The 19445-nt window shown below is 40.6% G+C and overlaps 1 protein-coding gene across 1 annotated transcript in view; it reads left to right on the top strand.

Annotated features, from left to right (window-relative positions):
- LOC137145226 (centromere protein J-like) overlaps positions 1-19445 on the top strand; it is a 73409-nt gene that overhangs the window by 21194 nt on the left and 32770 nt on the right. The window contains exons 4-9 of the mRNA XM_067535922.1: positions 2859-3095; positions 4062-4157; positions 5407-5548; positions 9514-9613; positions 14942-16397; positions 18621-18747. Of these exons, the coding sequence (XP_067392023.1) occupies positions 2859-3095; positions 4062-4157; positions 5407-5548; positions 9514-9613; positions 14942-16397; positions 18621-18747 (2158 nt within the window). The remainder of the gene's footprint in view (positions 1-2858; positions 3096-4061; positions 4158-5406; positions 5549-9513; positions 9614-14941; positions 16398-18620; positions 18748-19445) is intronic.

Genomic DNA, 19445 nt, shown 5'->3' with positions numbered 1-19445 from the left:
ACTATAGAAAGGCACACACTGAGTGGATACAATTATAAACTCATTTCAGGAGGAAGTTCATTCATAAAGACATTAATTAGGTATTAAGATTAAACTGTGTACCATGGAAATAACATTAAGATAAGAAATCATTTTAACTAACTGAAGCTGTGAAATGCTATTACATTTTATATTAATAAGTTTTAATTTTCATAAAACCAAGAACCAGATTTTAAAAGAGAGGTGCATACAATTGCATGGGCTTAAGTTATTCAAACAAGGTGCATCCTATTTGTCTGTTGCATTCATCTGTGTGGTACATGGGAGCTCACAGTCATGAGTTTATCTGACCAAGTGCACATGAAAATTCCTCGTTTTCAGACACACATCAGGTATTTGCATTCAGAAATTAGGCATATGCTAATGTGCATATGCAGTTGTATGGGTCTAGCTTTGGAAATCAAGCCCCAAGTATTTCTCCCTATTGTGAAAATAAATGGATTGCTGTGTTATGTGTATTTTTAAATTATTGTTATTATTTAGCTAGACAAATTTGGTTTCTTTGCAGATTTTATACTTCCCTTTTATAGTAAATTGAAAGCATTCTCATTGTTTGTGGTTGCACTGCATAAAAGAGAACATAAAAGTTTAAGACTAGTGCTTTCAAAGGAGCTGAAGGGTAAAATTCAATGGGGGTTGGGTGCCCAACTTCCATAGGCTCTCTTGAAAATTCCAGCCTAAATGTATAGAGTTTTTTTTTTAAATAATGGTGCAGAAGTCAAAAAAGTTAGAGGCACAAATGGCATGTTGTGACACAGTGTCTAGGCACTGAGTGTTGAAAAGTGCCACATTAAGGTTAGAAGTGATCAAATATATTTAAAGAAATTTAATCAACTACTCAGAGACATAGTTTTTCAAAGGCCTACAAAAATGTTTACCATCAGATGGGGCCAGAATTTTAAAGGTATTTAGGCACCTAGGGTGATTTTTTCAAAAGCATCTTGGTGCCTAACATCCATAGAAATGGGTACCTTTAAAAATCTGGTCCATGGTCTCTGTATTTCTTTGGGTATTTATTGACTGTAATTTAACCAGAGCTTTTATCTTCACAGTATACATAGTGGGCTTGATCTTACCCCAATACACATGACCAAATTCACCCCTGCAGCTGCTATTGATTGACATTCTTGTTGCTAATCTCCGCAGAGAGGCCAAGGACTGAATGAGCAATGGACTCAGAACTTTTACCCTTAGAGTTTGTCCATTCCAGTTAGGCTTGAGGCATGTTGATAGGGCAGAGTGAGAAAGCTTAAACTGCTGCTTTCTCCAGGGCTGCCAGCCTGACAACTATCCGGTTACTAAATTAATAAGGTTAAAATGCCAGTCTGTGTGGCTACATGGAAGACAGGTCTGGTCAAACAAATCTGTCTTTTTTTTTTTTTTTTTTTTTTTTTTTTTTTTTTTTTTTCTTCCCCCGGTCTGATAGGGTTATGGGTCTGGTGATAAAGGCAACTGAGCTGATATAGTCTACTTGGATTTCTCCAAGGCATTGGACTTAGTTCCACATGATATTTTGATTAGAAAACTTGCATTACATGGAATTAACAGGTCACACATTAGAGAGATTAAAAATTGGCTCACCGACAGATAGCTAAATGTAGTTGTTAATGGGAAGATATCAGTGAGCAGGGCTGATTTGAGTGGGGCTGCCCAGAGCGTGATTCTTGGTCCAATGCTATTGAATACTTCTATCAGTGATCTAGATGATGAAATAAAGTCTTTGGTGGTAGAGTTTGCAGATGACATACAGATTGGTGGGGTAATAAATAACAATGAGGACAGGTTACTGTTACAGAATGAGCTGAGTTACCTGGTTAAGTGGACAGAATACATCCAAATGCAAGGTAATGTATCTGGGAACCAAGAGCATTGATTATGCCTACAGGATGGAAGATTCTCTCTTGGAAAGCAGTGACTCAGAAAAGGATTTAGGAGTCGTCATAGATACCTGCCTCAGTGTGAGCTTTCAGTGCAATTCTGTGGCAAAAAGGGCTAATGCAATCCTTTGGATGTATAAAAAGGATATTGGGTAAAAATAGGGAATTGATTTTGCCTCTGTGCAGAGCGCTGGTAAGACCAACCCTAGAATGCTGTGTCCAGTTCTGGTGTCTACACTTCAAGAAAGATGTGGAAATACTAAAGAAAGTACAAAGGAGGGCCACGAAAATGGACCAGGGGCAGGAAAACAAGCCTTATGATGTGAGGCTTAAAGAACTCAACTTAGTCAGTTTAGCAAATAGAAAGTTATGAGATGACTTGGTCAATGTGTATAGGAATAGTAGGGGGCTTTTCAATCTTGCTGACTTAGTCATAATGAGATCCAGTGGCTGGAAATTGAAGTTAGACAATTCCGCCTTGAAATAAGATGCACTTTCCTAGCGGTGAGGGAATTAAACATTGGAACAGCTTGCCAGGAGAGCTAGTGGACTCACCATCACTTGGAGTCTTTTTAAAATAAGATCAGCTATCCTTTGAAAAGGTCTAGAAGGGGTGGAGGGCAACTGGTTTCCTTTGCTTGGGAGTACATTATGAGTTCCCTTTGAATGACAATGTGTTAGCTGAGTTATGTTTTGATCTATGTAATGTGTAATAATTATGGGCATGTAACTGGTGGTTGTGGTAGGCATGGTTTAAACATTAAAAAATAAATAGTATAACAAGACTCAGCATTTTATCACTTTGCCTAAACATAAAAACACTAGTAAACATGAAAAAATCAATATTTTAGTACAATGCCTATTTAGCAGTTCTCTGTTTCAGTGCTGGATTACCTTCCTTTATACCAGATTAATTTTTCTCTCGTTTGTTTATTATTGCAGGCTTTTCAGTCTATCCTGGCACACCTTCTCATCTAGTTGCCGTGATGCCAAGATTTTCTTCCACTTTATTTCCTGTCCAGTTCCCTTCAGAAAACTCTTCACAAGTCCAGAACCATGGACAATTTCAAACCGGTCCCTCAATAATGCAGACTACCCTTCAGAGAAGTTCCCCAGCGTCCTCACCAAACAATAGCTGCTCAGAAACCTTAGGGGAGCATCCACAACCTCCAAATCCAGGTGAGGAATTAAACAAAGCACTGGAAAACTGCATCCAAGGACATTGTGCAAATCACATGGATTTTAGCTTTCATGATTTTTGATGGTTTTTTGTTTTAAAAGCTTTTAAATAAAGCTTTAAGCTCATTTTCCCACTTTTTTGAGATGGAGGCCATGCTGTTTCCAGTGCTGAACAGAGAAAGAAGAGGCTTGTTGCTAAGGAAGTGATGTAGGTAGACTAGAAAGTAAACATTAGATTAAAATAAAAAGTTGAGTCACAGAATGTAGGGAACATGATGGTTTTCATGGGAGAGAGGGTAAGAAGGAACTAACTGATATGGCTTCCGAAGGTGATAGACATGTCTACTTAGCTAAGGAGGAAGTCTATGTATTAGCAATCTCTGTGTTTTCACAGAGGCACATGGCTTTTCCTTAAAAGAATAGGGATGGAAGCTCCTACTTGGCTTTTTTCTGCCTCACACTGTGCTGTACTCATCCTCTATAAGAGAAGATTAAGGGGTGAGAAGGAAGCAAAGCCAAAGTGGTCAGAGAGAAAACGATAGTAAGAACAAGAAATCAGAAATCAGGGAAAAGCAGAGAGAATTTATTATGGGGGGGAGGAATGCAAATAAGCACAGAGTGAAGACAGTGAAATGCCACGCTATGTGTGGGAATGTAAATCAGATCTTTGTCCTCGTTTCTTTTAAGTTTACTGCATAGCAAGACCAGCTACAACACAACAGTGTGATTTCCTCATACAGTGGGAGACACCAAGGCTCCCATTTGGCAAAGTATTTGACTTTAAGCACATGAATAGTCCAATTGATTTCATTTGCTTAAGGTTAGGCATATATTTAAGTACTTTGCTGAGCTGGGGCCTAGTGGAAATTATGATGGGTGTGTTTTGATGAGCCCTAGAGTTGAAAACTAACAAGTAGTGTCAAAAGGTATATAAACGAAAAATAAAAGGTGTTTCTGTGACTATAGGGACAGGGATTGAGCCATTATCTCAAAGTGCTGGAAGCCCCAAAGAAAAACTTTCCAGACAAGATGCTCAAGAAGAGGAAATCACAGCAAGCAAAGGTGAATTACAGGAACAGATCTGAGCAGTATCTTCTTTTATACTTACTCTGAACAACTACACTGAATTGCTGTAAGAGAAAGATGAAACACACAAAGTGTGTTTTGGGAGGGGTTATGAAGAATATTTTCTTGCTCACGTACACTGCGCGTTGTGTATATTGTTTTTTTTCTCTGAGTTTGACCATTCTAGAGCTAGAGCAGCTCTTCTGTTAGAGTAGAGTATTCATCTTGGCACTGTTTGCAAAGTTAGGCAGGCAGTGAAAGACACGGGAGACAGCCTGGCCCAGCGCATAGGGCACGGGCATTCTAGTCCTAGTTCTGCCACTCAACTTGCTGCATAACCCTGAACGCATCACTTAAACTCTTCAGCTGGTGTAAATTAGCATTGCTCTATTCACTTCCTCTGGAGCTCCAGCCATAAACTAAAGCTGATCACAAGAGGAGTAACTTATCTCTCTCTGCACCAGTTCCTGTTGAATCTGATTCTTGGTAAATCACTTTACATTGTCATTCAAGGTAAATGAAACTAGCTGTTAACCTCCATTAAACACGTGCGGACTCTTTTTCTCTAGGAGCCAAACACTCTCCCCTGTGCAAAGCTGGAGTAGTGAGGCTTGGCATGGGGGTTGGGAGGTCTGTTGGAGAGGAAAATCCAGATGTCTCTGCAGGGCTTCAGAAGCACTTGATGTTTTTGTGACGCAGAGTGCACGCTAGTTGCCAGCTATGTCATACGTGTGAACCATGAATGATCAAACATAGGCCCTTCTGCTCCCAGACCATAGACGTCTGTGAGTTGAGCTAAAGGAGTAATTCTCCATTGGTTGACACTAGGAGTAGGCTTTTATCAAAGTGACAACCTACCAGTTCCAGTGAGTCTTGCCAGTTGGTTCAGTTTGAAGAGTTGGGGGAGAAGGGGGAGGGTTGGCACATTTCTATAACAAAACTTGAGCCGGTTCAATTCAATTCAATTCCGGAGAGCAGTGCTTTGCAATACACACACTTGGCCAGATAATTTCAGTTTCTGTATATCTAACAGGCATAAATCAATTCATTTTCACTTTTCTTCTTTGTAATCATTAGATTTAGGGATTAGAGATTCTTGTGGTCTTTTGTGAGTCTCATTGTTCCGTCTAGTTAATTTTAAAATATTCTGGGAAGCATTTTCAAAAATTGAAAAAACCTTAGACGTTATAGAAGACTTGAAAAATGTCAAGGCTTTCTTCTGACATACCTCCTTCCTGCTGTTTAGATGAAAGCCTGCTAAAAGAAGAGGCTGGCCCTAAAACTTTGCCTGCCATTAAAGAAGAAGAGGGAGAGCAAACTGACGAACAGATTCCCCTTTCCCCTTTTGGAATAAGGATGAATGCAAGGACTAGAAACCTGGAAGACAGGTGAGGAAAAGGTTTAATTTGTCACTTACAACTATGCAAATAAAGCTGTCACTGAATGGTTTACTAGTTTTTCTCACTTTTATACGCATACATTACATCTTATAGTTGCAGACGCTACCGTATCAGTGGTTATCACGGATAAAGACCCTTTCCCTATTTTGAAATTAGCTTGTGTGCATGGGTGGAGGTGGGACAGATCCATGGCTCCTTATAGGAATGCCAGCTCCAAACCAGAAACACCAATGACCATATTCAACCACCTCCTAGAAAAAAGTGAAATGAAGGAGGTGTGCTGGGAGAGGGCCAGTCATCCTTAGAACATCGGGGAGTGTAAGTGGGTGTGCTGGCTAACCAGCCGGAGAAGGAAAATAAAATCCCAATGACAGGCCTCTTCATATCCCTTTTGTCAGGGTGTGCTTTGTTTCCAAACACACAAGCTCAACCCCAGAAGAGATCAGTTCAAACTACTGGGTAATAACCACCCATGGCCTTTTCAGCTTCAGGCAGCTGGGAGGGGAGAGGACCATTGTACAGAGCTCTGTATTCTAAGTTGCCCAGGTAACTGAAGTCCAGCTCAGCCTGTTACAATTGATTGTTAAAGTAAATAAAAGATGGAGACAAAGACCGGTACAAACTGGACTGTTTACGTTAAAAGAACTGGGATAAAGGGTCTTTAAGGCTCCTGCTAAAGTCATTGGCTGGCATGACTGAGCTGAGTGACTCTAGAAATGGGAGGAAAAGTTTGCAGTTGAAATCACCAAAATGTGTTTTGATTGGTTCATGTTAATTGCTACCCCTTTGCCGGTACTGCTTGTCTGAGCATCACTGAATAATGCATGGACTAAGAAGCAAGCGTTACCATCAAGGATTGCCACCCTGTCAGTTCTTGGGATCCTGGGACCCATCAGGACACGGTTGGGCCTTTGTCATTCTGATCTGCAAAGGCATCCTGACCAGACCCAGCTAAAGCATAGGAACCAGATGCCATTGCCATTCCTACTGGCTCTGGCTAAATCCTGATCAGCACTTGGGATGTGAACCTGCTGTCACCTCCTTCCGAATGTGTCACTTTCTTTCCCCCGTCCCTCATTTCTCCTCTTTCCTGTCTCTCTCCTTTTGCCTTCTGCCTAATAAGACAGGCCAGCCAGGACCACTTCACCTTTTGCTACAGTGCTGCGAGCCTGTGTCTGGAAAGGCAGCTAAAAGCAATCCCTTAAACTACCTGATGCTGGTAAAAGTTTGTGGGGTGTTGAAATGGCTGATCAGACTGTACTGGGCCTGTGTTTCTCTAGCAGCAAGGTTGTAAGAGAAAATCAGCACCAGAGACAGAAGCTGCATTTCCTATCTTTACTGTTCCTTTCTCACTCCTTTCATGTGTGTTTGCCTTGTTTTGCCTTAATGGAAATTGGACCGGACTTCAACTACAATAACTGCTCAAGATCATCTAAATGAACCTTTTCTCTTTTCCTCCCCAGAAAGGACAGCTAAGACCATAGTTAATATCATCTAAAACATGGGTTTTGCCGATATACCAGGCGTGGCCAAACCACGGCTCTCAAGGCACATGTGGCTCTTTTTATAGTTAAAATGTGCCTCATGGAGCCCCCACTCCTCCCCATTCTCTGCCTACCAGGGGGGGGGGAGCTCAGGGCTTCTGCCCTGCGGGGAGAGAGTGGGGTTGGGGTCTTTAGCCCTGCAGGGTGCCCCAGCGGGTGTCACCCATGTTGCAGGCTATAAGTGTCTTGTGGCTTTCAAACTTCTGAAGATTATTGTATGCGGCTCAGAAGATCAGTAAGTTTGGCCACCCCTGCTATAAAAGATTCTATACAACTAAATAGAAAAGGAACAGGATGCACTTTTCCCCCTATGACAGCCTCCTTTGCAGTAGCTTCCCCTTTTCTTGCATAATCTTGCCTAGATCAGCTGTGTGATAGACAGGAGGCAGATAACCCCTTTCATGTCAAAGCACCTTTACACTTTGTCACAGGGAGACATTCATATTAAAAGAATGAATTTGTCTGCCCTTCCACCAGAATCAGGAGATTTTAAAAAAATGATAATTTTGGGGTTCTTCTATTTGCCTTCTGAATTTAGAGTTCAAATCTTCATGCTCTTTTCCACAACCAGGAAAGCTAGAAAACTGCTCTTTTTAAAAAAACAAAAAACAAACAAACAAACAAACAAAAAACAATAAAAGCTGAGATTCTCACAAAATCACAGGACTTCTGGAGCTTTAAGAAAAACACCAACATTGGCAACACTGTCATACACACATACTTCACACACACTTTATTTCACTCACTTTTCTTCCTCCCCTGGGGCAAATCTGATTGTTCCAGAAACATCTTTTAAATATTAGCAACTATGCATAATTTACAAAGAAGCAGGGCAGCAGAAAACAAGGAAAGAGAAAAACTGACCCCTTTCAGCAAGAAAGCTAGGGCTAATTTTTGCAAAAGCAGTCTCCATTTTTTCATGTGCAGACACCTGCGCACACACTTTTTGAGCACTAGGATCTGCATACACCTTTGATAAAATGTACATGTGAAAAATCCATCTCTGTTAGAAAGTATCACGCACAGGAATTAGCGTTTGAAATGGTGTCTGCAAGTGCAAAGTTTCATGTGAACAAACGAAGGCCAGTTTGAGGCCCTTTGGAAATGCAACCTCTCGTTTCCTCAAGTGATTAAGCCTATGCGTAAAGAAAATCACCTGGTGCCTCAAGACCTCTCTTGTTTTTGGCATTAGTCACAATTATAGCCAAAATTTTACTTTTCGTTGTGCTTCAGGGAGCACCAGATCAAGCAATAATGTCGTCAGCAAGCAAGCCAGGATCATTCACCTGGAAGGAGGAAGTAATGATAAAAACTTAGGTCCTTTTCTAAAGCAAATTAAGAAGACTCTCCAAAAACATTTCCATGTGTGTCCTCAGCGCGCTTGTATTTTCATATTTCATTATGTTTTCAAGATTTGCTTTCCCTGGTATTGCAGAGACCTTCTAAGTAAGCTGTTAGATATACCTCCAATATAATACTAAAAGGTTTACCTCTGTTTCAGAATCCTGGTCTGCTAGTCAGAGACTTCCATTTGTCCTTCCACTTCATTACAGACATTCTTTCTCTCCTCTGCCAAAGTAAGGGTTTGCTTTGAAATGTCACTCTTTTCACCGAGTATTTCAGACTTCTCTCTCTGACTGAATTATTCTCTACTGGACCTGGTGCTGGTCTGGGCCAAGTGCCTGTAATGAGCGGGCTGTGCAAGGTTGGAAAGTAGTCCAGCTTTTGAGATTTATTTTTCCTTTAGTTATTTTCCATTTCCCAGTGTTCTAGGAGCAATTGGTATCTGATTTGATCTGACATTCAGGCTCACATAGGGTATTTTTGAAGGGAAAGCTAGGTGCTGTAAGGATCCATGGGGCCAGAACCAAGGTCTGTAGGCCTCCAGATGACCAGTGTTTCCATGCCACTCTCTGGCAAAGCCACGATCAATGCTCTGTAAACCACAGGAGACCAGGCACCACAGGAAGTGCCATCCATAGAAGACTCAATTAGCTGTATCCCTGTGACCTCTGATTCGTCCAGGAGCACTATTTTAGCATGGAGGGAGTTCCAGGATGCTATCTCTGCAACTAGGTGGATCCCTGGCTGGCTATTATGACAGACCTTACTCCAATCATGCCCCTTTCTGTTCCTGCCTTGTTCCAACCCTACTTGCTTTCCTGACTCCAGCTCTAACCTCGTCTCTGATTATTGGCTTCTGATCCTCGTTCCAACCTCTAGGCATGGGTGTCTATGTCCCAGCCCTGATAGGTACCAGGTTATGCTCCATTCATTGCTCTGCCACTTCCCCTTTTTAAAAAATGTAGATTATCTTTGAAATCTGAACTAGAGGTCAGCTGTACTATAAATATTAAGAAAAATAGATGGGAAGTTATTACATTGGATGCCATCTTATTCTTTGTCTAGACCAATCAGACCAGGAATTGGTGTAAGACAGAAGACTTTTGAAGAATTTGTTGAAGAACAACTTAAAGTGGATTCTAAAATAATAAAAAACCATCAGCAGGTACTGTGCTATTAGCTATATTGATGAAACTGTTCAGTTTGTTTCTACAAGTCCCTATGGGTTTACATGGGCCTAGTTCTGGCTCTTTGCACAAGAGTGAATTTCTCCCCTCACCTGTTAATAATGCTAGAATAGCTTCCACAAATTAAAACTGAAATGCACTGTTGAGTATTCACAGTATCTCATTCATCTACGTGCTTCATGAGGTGTATATTCTACCCTCCTCCATCTTATTTTAACTAAATTAGATCTCAGGATGACCCTGATGTTCCATTTGTCACCACTCCCCATCCTAAAACTGTTGGGGGTTGATAATCGTGTCCCTCTTCTTTTTGTCTTTTTTTTTTTTTTTAATTTTAATATGCATTTATTGCTTCATTATGTCTGGTGCTGAGCAAGCTGGTCCCAGTCCTGCCAGTTAAGCACATGAGTAATCCCATGTGCTTAATCAGTGAGATTGCTCACCTGTTTAAACATTAGCATGTGCTTAAGTGCTTTGCTGAACTGGGGCTAGAGTGCTCAGCACTTTGGGGCAGCATCAAACCCTTAATCTTTGTGGAGACGTGCTGAATTGGCTGCCCGGAAGACCGAGATCTTCAAATAAGTCACAGCACAGGTATACTATGGACACTAACAGTCCAGATTTCTAACATGTTTTATTGTCATTGTTCTCCAGTCCTGATCTAGATGGGCTACGTGGGGTGTGTGTGTGGGGAGGGGCATGGGTGAAGAAGATAGGATTTAGTGGGCCACGGAAAATGAACTTTCTGCTGAGGCTGACAGCCAGAGTGCAGTGTGGAGCCAGATTTTCAACAGCATATTGGATGAGTGTCACAACAGGAACTGCTGGGTGCTGAGCACTCTTGAAAATCTGGCCCTTAATGTAAAATATGGCAGTGGCTTCTGTCCACTTGAAACTGGACTGAGACCTGCATTTTATCTTTAAGCCTGTCCACCAGCTCTGCCACTTTGCTAAATTTACTGACTTGGAAGATGTACAATTCCATATCAAATGTTTTTGGAAACCCAGAACAATAGATTCCTGTTTCCTCTTTGTCCACCAACAGAGTAACACACAAACTTCAACTGATACACTGTCTTCCTTTCTAGATATTACACAAAACAGTCATTCTTGCCATAGCTGCAGGCAAACGCTACGGCAAACTTATCTCATTCTTGAAACAGTTCTTCTTTTCTCCAGTATCATACTGAATAACACTAAAGATAAAACAGAAGGAAATAAGGTGTTTAGTACTCACGTCTGCGTAAGAAATAACTATTAAATACATACTACTGAATAAAATGCTAACTAGTAGTGGAAATTAGAGTCAACATTTTCAAACTTGGGTGCCTAAAATGAGGCACTTAAAGCCATATATAGAAACCTAATGAGTGTCTCATTTTCATCATGGATTTCAGTGCTTTAACTTTAGGCATCCAAGTTTGAAACTGCTGGCTTAGCATAATAAGAATATCATCTGTGGACATCAGAAAAAATTATTACATAGAACAACTAGACCTGAGAAGCCTGAACCAGACCCGGTTCTTTTAGCTCCAAAAGCACAGGCCTCTACCACTTGAGCTGTGATTCATTTGCTCAGTCACTCAAAGCCAGTACTGTAAACTAGGCTTCTAGTGGCCCATTTGGGTTTCTTATTGAATCCTTTGCTTATGTTATCATATGTCAATCTTTGCACTGCATGGAGCCACCAGTTTTCTGATTAATAGAGCACTTAGGGCCATGTACTGTTTGGAACAACATGACAACTCCCACTCGTATAAATGACATGATTAAGACTTCTCTGCAGGCACTGAAGACCTGAAGTTGAAGCCATGTTGGTCCCAGGGTATTAGAGAGACAAGGTGGGGGAGGTGATATCTTTTTTTTTGGACCAACTTCTGGTGATGATAGAGACAAGCTTTTGAACTACCTGAAGAAGAGCTCTGCGTAACTCCAAAGCGTGTCTCTCTCTCCAACAGAAGTTGAGCCAGTAAAAGATATTACCTTACCCACCTTGTCTCTCCAGCTTTTATGTAGCAGTTTCCACCCCCAGATAACTTTTATAATATTAATTGATCCGTATAGTACCCTTGTGAATTAAGTGTTTTACAAATTGGGACAGTCAGATAGAGAGGGCAAGTGCCTGCCCAAGGCCCCTGCAGGAATCAACATCACAGCTAGAACTGAGAAGTTTCTGGCTCTTAGTTCTAGGCTCTGTCCGCTAGATCTCATTCCTCTTTCTTAGTGTGCAAAACACAGGTAAAGGAGGATGAATTCCTTCCCCCTCTGAGCTGGAAGTAGGTATGAGTCACCTCTGCACCCAGGCCATGGCTGCTGGTACAATGTATGGGCCCTAGTAGCAGCTGCAGCTTGCTATACAGCATCCTTTTCCCTGTGAACACACACAGTGGATCAGTGCAATCTGAAGACCTATTGTGCATGCCACCATTCTGCTGTCTACCCACAGACAACTCTAGTCTTGCTTACACAGTACATAGGGATGTGGAGGCTTCTGTGTGGCCTTTCTGCTTTCCACGGTAATAACGTGTTGTTTCTACAAAGCTTTGGGTCTTCTGTGACATGGAGGGTGTTTGGTTTTTTTAGAGCTTAACAGGCATGTTTTGGGTTTTGAAAGTTTATGGTGTCATGTGTAGTTCTTGTTCAGTTCACCTTCCTGAACAATAATGGCTTACACTTGCACTTTGGAACAGACGTGACATGAGGTAAACAGAAAGAGTAAACTATCTTAGTTTAGTGATAAGTATAAATCAGAATTCAGAAGGTTCTTATAAATTTCTCACAGTTTGGTTAAGCATCAGAAGCAGAGCTGGGCAGGAAACAGTTTTCCTGTCCAATGTCCATTTTCCAAGATTACAACATTTTCCCCCTGATCTGAATCAAGGCAGAAAGTTGAATTCTCAAAAATGTTTGTGAATTGAAAATCCAAGAAACCCCAAACTCTATTTGGAGCAATCAAAACCTTTCATTTTAATTTTGACTGTGTTGTTAATTTTTTTTACTCTAATTAGCTTAAATTTCTGAACACAAAATTGTTTTAAACCAGAAAACCAGAATTTTTTATTTTGAAAATGTCATGATCTTTTTTTAACAAAATTTTTAATTGAAAAATTCTTTGAATCCAACCACTTCTTGTTAAAAGTTTTGATTTCGACAAATTAGGCATTTTTTCCAACAAAAAACCTCCTTTCTTTTCCCAAAAAATTCCTAACCCGCTCGAGAGAGAAGGCTTCTTAGCCTGATAACTTTCAACTATGCAAACTGTCAGGCATTGAACTATTGTTTACAGCTAGGTTTTCCAGTTTAAAAAAATGTTGTTAAAATCCCAGAGAAGAAAAAAACTGAGATCACTTGCTGGGAATTCATCCCTGGGTGTGTGAGGTTTCAGACAGGGTCAACTTTAATACAATTCGAGGAAAATAATCTTTATAAACAGGTGAATAAAACAACTATTTTCTCTTCTTAAATATTATCCACGAATTTATCTATCATTAAGCAATGCAAAACTGAAAACATAATCACCACAAACCGGAATGTTATACTCTGTATCATTAAACTAAAATAGAAAGTATAACATTTTGAAAACTTCAAAGTGGTACAGTATATAGCAATCAATTTAGGTACTACTCTGAAAAACAAGTAATTTAGGAAAACATTTTTAAAAAGATTATCTAGATTTACAGCACTCAAACTACTTAATACCATAAACCTTTTCACTTCTCCATGTAGTGCTGTCCATGTGACATAAAAGTAAAGGTGTTTATGTTAATAAACTCTACTAGCCTGAAATTAAATAAAGGAGAGTACTAATGACTCTCAGAATTTTTGGGAGGCTTTTGCCAGATCACATCAGCACAATAGCAGGAATCCATGGTTCACTTTAATCTGAAATTCTGGGAAATCTTAGTATTCCTCTCAACATGGAAATGTAATAATGATAATAAAATGAGGTAGCGAATCCTTTGCGATATGATAGACAATTATATGCATTACATTTGTCTATCGTTCAGTCTTCTGTGACATCCCTTATTTGTTTCCTGTTTTTTAATTCTGTGTACATTGAGAGGGATTTTCAAAAGTGCCAAAGTTACTTAAGAACACAAGTCCCATTGACTTTCAGATTTTAAGCACTTTTGAAAATTCCACCCATTGTCTCTCTGTATTTCTGTTTTCCCAATAATATAGTAATTCAAGACGTGCTTTAAAAATATACTGCAACGCTTTAAAAAAATACAGCCCAAAATCCTGTTTAAGGTTCTCTTCACCCCTGTAGAAAAAGGCGATCACTTGGCCGAAGCACCCCTGAGCCTTGAAAATAGGGTTATAGTGGGACTTGAGTGATTTAGAGAGGCCTGGTCCTGGCCATCTGTATGGAGATGAATGTTGCCCTAATAGAACATGGACTAAATCAATGGGACTACTTTTGTGAATAAGCTGAGCAGGTTTTGGAGTTAAGTGCAGACTCGAAATACATTTCATTGCAGTTGTTAAACTATGACAATCAGTGTTTCCCTTTCATTTGCTTGCCAGAATCTGAGTTTATTGGCGACATCTGTTGTCGTCATCACTAAACTCTTTGGTGCAGTGACTGTGGGTCAGATTCTATATTCAGTTATATTACTATTGTTAATTTCTCCATATACTTGAGCTTAGAAAGTGAGGCCATGATTTTGCACTAGCTTTGATATTATTACCTGTTGCGGAGAGCACAAAACCATGAAGTCAGATATTTACAGGTTAATTTATATATTTGTCTCTAATTTTTAAAGATATACAGGCCCTTAGCCACAAAGTGGTCAATGAATGACTTTTTAACATTTTTATACCTATCATTTGAGATATTGAAACTATTTCATTGTTATGAAAGTAGAACTAGGATAACACTTTGATCACATGGAAATAAAAATACTAAGATAGCTGCACACAAGGACCGAATTAACAGAGTTACAAAGAATGTCTGGGCATTTCAGAAGTGAGTTTTAACCTATGTTAACCAAACACTCCTCCATGTCTCTGGAAGGGTTTTTTAGAATTCTAGAAAATGATTAATTAAAATAACACTGTTTGAACATTATCTTGGTACAATATTCCTCCCTGTGAGAATTTATTTTGTGCTGTGTGACTTGAGCAGTATAAATGCTAGAAAAATAGCATTGTATTTAAAAAGTTTGTATATAAAGGAAAATAGAAAAATGTGGCATGCAACAAAGAAACTGTTTTTATTACAGCTTCCTTCTAATGGGATCTGATTTATCTCTCCATTTTTGAAGAATGGCTCACATGTCTAACATAATTTTCTGTATTTGCAGAACTTCTGTGAGGCTAAAGTGACCCCTCAGAAATCTTTCCTGAAACGTGGAGAAGGCATTGCAAGACTTGAAAAAAATAAAGAGAATCTTGTTAAAGAACAAACCAAACATCCCAGAAGAGTAAGTTTTGATTGCCAGACTCTCTTCTCTTGGCCTTGTCAACAGAATGCAGGAAAATTAAAGCTGGGGAAACATCCTCGTTTAAATCGGCGGGCCAGTAGTCCCACAGTGTTGGTGAGTCATAAGAAGAATACAAACTGCACTATCTCCATGAATGAAAGAAAGGCTCAGGTTGACAGCAAGGCAAGAGATCCTGATCAAAGCCCACAAGAAAGAGGAAAAGGAGTTGGTGGTGGTGAAGAGTGTGCAAAGGAGGATCCTGCTATACCACTGCAGATGAACTGGTCTGAACTCTTGCAGCAGTGTCAGGAACAAATTAGTGAAATGAAGCTACAAGTAGGTGAGAAAAATAAAGCTCAATGTACTGATTCTCTAGGACATTCAGACAGAGCAGACAAAAGTTCCATGGAGTCTACAGTTCAAAAGGACCTTGATATTATGGATCAGCTTCTGAGAGGCAATCTAGCTCAGGGAGGAGAAAAGCCCTTGGAAATCCTTCAAGAAGGTTGTGAGCTTCAAAATTTAGAAGGAAGCCAAGCCAAGCAAATGGATTGGAGCACAGGCCACAAATTCACACCAGCTGTGAAAGGAGTTACCAGTTGCCGCAATGAAGACTACACTGTGGGCAAAAGTCCGGAGAGTCAAATAGGAGCCAGCACTGGGTTTAAGATGGTCAATGACAGAATAGTGCAAGTTACTCATAAATCAACTCAGGGCATGGACAGAAAGAAGGACATCACATCTGTCGGCCACCAGCAAGAGTGGCAAAGCAGTAGAAGTGCTGCCAACAGGTGGAATGCTCAAATTTTGTCCAGCGGGTCAGGCTACGCATCCACGGACAGTGAGGATGACCCCAAATCTTACTGCACTCAGTATTCCACAACACACATGCCTCAGAGAGTAGGCTGCACAGACAAAAATTTGGATCTCTCCGATGCTGATTATGCTAGTGATGGGCCCAGTGGAGCAGAAGAGCTGGCCATGAAAAAGCACAGCAAGCCACCTCCAAAGAAACTGGGTGCTCAAGAGATAAAAGGCAAGCAGGATCTCTCCCTCAGCACAAGCAGTAGTGAGTCTGGTAACGGAGCTGCCAGGCTGAAAGGAAACAAGGCTTGCTCTTTTCTTCGAAAGTCTCCCTTTCGTCCTCCAAGATCAGCGAGAGGCGGAAGAGAGCCCGACGCAAAGAGTGAGAGTAATGTCGGGGACGTCAAAAAGGTAGATTTGCAGCCATCACCCTCAACATGTGATCTTGTGGCCAGCCTATTCCCTGCTTTCAAAATTAAAGAAACCCTTGCAGAGGAGAAGGCACAAAGAAAACCAGGTGTTGGCACACTAGGTAAGGGCTAACCAAAACTTCTTTCCCTATGTCAGGAGAAGTTGAATTATTCTTGGTTTATAAAGATTCTATACATTAGTGTATGCACCATCCTGCCAGCATTCCTCGGCCCAGACCTGGAAAAGACAGGCTCCCAATAGGGCTGAGGGGATAGTTCAGTCTATTTACCCATTCCAGTCTTGGCCTCTTTGCAGAGACTGCCAACAAGGACATCAGTCAATGCCACTTGTAACTGGTTTTGTTACATTGGCAACTGTGCATTAGGAGCTGGACTGAGCCCATCCACTACTCATTTTATATAATTTAATACTGTTTCTGTGTGGATGTGTAGGTGTGGCTGCTTAGCGCTCATGATGTTTCACATATTCACAGCACTTTACAAATGTTAATTTATCCTCCCAACGCCCTGAATTGGTACCAAAGTGGAGTTGCTGCCATTTTAGGAATGGAGAAACAGAGAGTTTAAATGATTTATGTAAGGCCAGAATGGGAGATTGTTTTAGATCTTGGATTAAAGCTGAGGGGGTCACATTCATCTCTGGTGAATCTTCAGTGAAATTAAGTCCTGTTATGTTCTGGTTCACAGTCATGTGGCCAATTGTATCCTGGTTCCCAGTCATGTGCTCAGATGTTAATGCCACACCTCTCATTTTGTAATTAATTAGCGTTGATATTAATCACAGGCAATGTGCTTGGCACTGTGCGAGGCAAAATCAAAACCGCCTCTGCCCTGAAGCGTTTACATTATGGGAGACATTCAGCCTCCCAAGAAAAAGTAGGCTGCACTGGAAGAGCTAGAGGGAAGAGTTACCTTACAGACTCGGTTTAATCTTATATTTTATTTAATCCTCTTACATTTCTTCTTATTGTGGGGAGAGTCTTGAAGAAGAAGGGGGTTTTCAGGAGGGATTTTTCTATTTCCATGTGAGCAATAAAGACAGTCCTTGGAACTCCAGTGGCAGAAAAGGCGTTTGGCCCAGGGTTTCTGTTTCATTGGACACTTGGAAGGCCAGAGCTGCAGTTTTTAAAATTATAAAAATACAATATGCCCATGCCATGTAGTTATTTATTGCTGGGATTTAGTGGAAGTTAACTATTTAGTTATTTATTACTGTGCTTTTGCCACATTCAGTCTTCTTTTCCCTCTGGGTTGATTTGATGTCCAGGTGAAAGGTCTGACAGGCTCCTCTGTTCTGAATTAGAATTTTTTGCTGCAGCCCATTGCACTTAACAGGGGATGAATTCCAACTGGATTTACAGTAACCAAGAGCCCGATCCTGCAAATGCTTACCATCACAACCTGGTCCAGTCTCACTATCTGGGTGGACTCTAGTCTGTTGTGATTGGATCCAACCACTGAATCTCACATACTATTAAGCTCCCTGGATCTGGATTTGAGTAGTGGCTGGTCACACTAGCTCAGGCACATTCCCAGTTGCAGACCCCATGTCTGACACCCATCTTGGGCAGTGGGACCCCACAGTCTGATTGCCTAGACCCTGGAACCAATGTCTCAGTCCTCCTGAGCCCCTAGTTGCTTAGACATATTCCCCCCCTCCCCCTTGGTTCCACTCTTGGTTCCCTTCAGAGTCCATCTGGCTAAGGGAGCTCTGGTTTTTCTAGTTACACACTTTGGGGACAATGTGGCAGGAAAGCAAGGAAACAGACTTAGCGAAGGGATTTCTTATACAAACATTTCTTATACAAGGAATTTCTGGGCAGAGAGTCGTTCAAGGTCAGTGATCCTGCTGGTAGTGAAAGCTGCAATAATACAAATAATAAATAATAATAATTGTTCCACGGGAGTAAAGCCATTCAGTGTGGATGGTCCTTGACTGCTCTGTCACACCTGTCATAGACTCTTCACTAGGTGTCAAGTTCCTGCTACAAAATGGATGCTCAATGCCACTTTAAAAGTTACATTCAAAATGGAGGTTGAAATACAGCATGGCATTAACAAAAACCAAAATGGAATTTATACGTTGGCCCAGGCATAGCCCCCAATCCTGCATACTTACTTCCAGGTGTAGTGCTTGATTCACACTAGTAAGCATAATGCTTACTAGTTGCAGAATTGGGCCCCAAGATGTTAATGTCTATTTATGGATACAACAGAAAAATTAACATTTTTCCTTGTCAGTGCAATTCTACTGTTGTTAAATATATGGACTATTTTCATGAATAACCAGTAAGTTATATGTAGTAACATGATTGTCTTCATAGAAGCAGCTCAGAGAAGGCTTACTGACAAGTTAGAGGAACTGGAAAAGGAGGTTGGTGTATATCATGGAGAAACCCCTCTGCTAGCAAGGATGAAAGAAGAACAAGAGAAAGCAAGGCATTTTCTCAGGTAAGTAAAGCATCCCATGGTATGCAAAACAAATCTAGGTGTCCATGCACTAGGACCCATAGTTTCAGACTTGGATTTCTAAAGTTAGGCTGCCAAATCCTATGTTAGTGACCTCATTTCAGTGGGAGCTTTGAGCACTCTGAAAATCAGACTATTCATGTAGGTGTCCAAATATGGATGTAAGTGACTAACTTGAGGCACACACATTTGAAAACTGTGGCCAGATGTCTAGTTCTAGGGCTTGATCTTGTGAAAAGCTGAATGTTCTGTACAAGTAGCTGAGCATCCTTAACTCACAGTGAAGTCACGGTGAGCTGGGGGCATTCTGTCTTCAAAAGATCAGGCCCACCAGGGTTATCATCCCATGTCACATTTAGATTTACCCACCTTTGTATTCTGGTATTTCTCCAAACCAGGCAAAGGATATATTTGGGAATATGTATGCGCCAACAAGCTTGAAGTTTCAAAAGAGCTGATTTTTAAATGATCAAAGTGCAATGAAGAAGCTGAAAAATTGGTTAGCTGTAAAATGTTTTGTTTGTATAATTCAAACAGTCTCTGTTAACTTTTCTCTTCGGTAAAGATCAAGCAGAAAAAATTTCAGTCCAAAATGTACTATTTTGGAGACAATTATAAGTGATTGAAAACAAGGGTTTGGAATAGAGGCCACCATCTCAACTGTAAGTACCTTATAGCCA

Source organism: Emydura macquarii, unplaced genomic scaffold (assembly GCF_026122565.2).
Source record: "Emydura macquarii macquarii isolate MOO-44397 ecotype Brisbane River unplaced genomic scaffold, CSIRO-AGI_Emac_v2 contig_3517, whole genome shotgun sequence".
NCBI classification, from domain to species: Eukaryota; Metazoa; Chordata; order Testudines; family Chelidae; genus Emydura; species Emydura macquarii.
The sequence above is the reverse complement of the archived record's forward strand: the minus strand, read 5'-3'. Positions and strand labels throughout refer to the sequence as shown.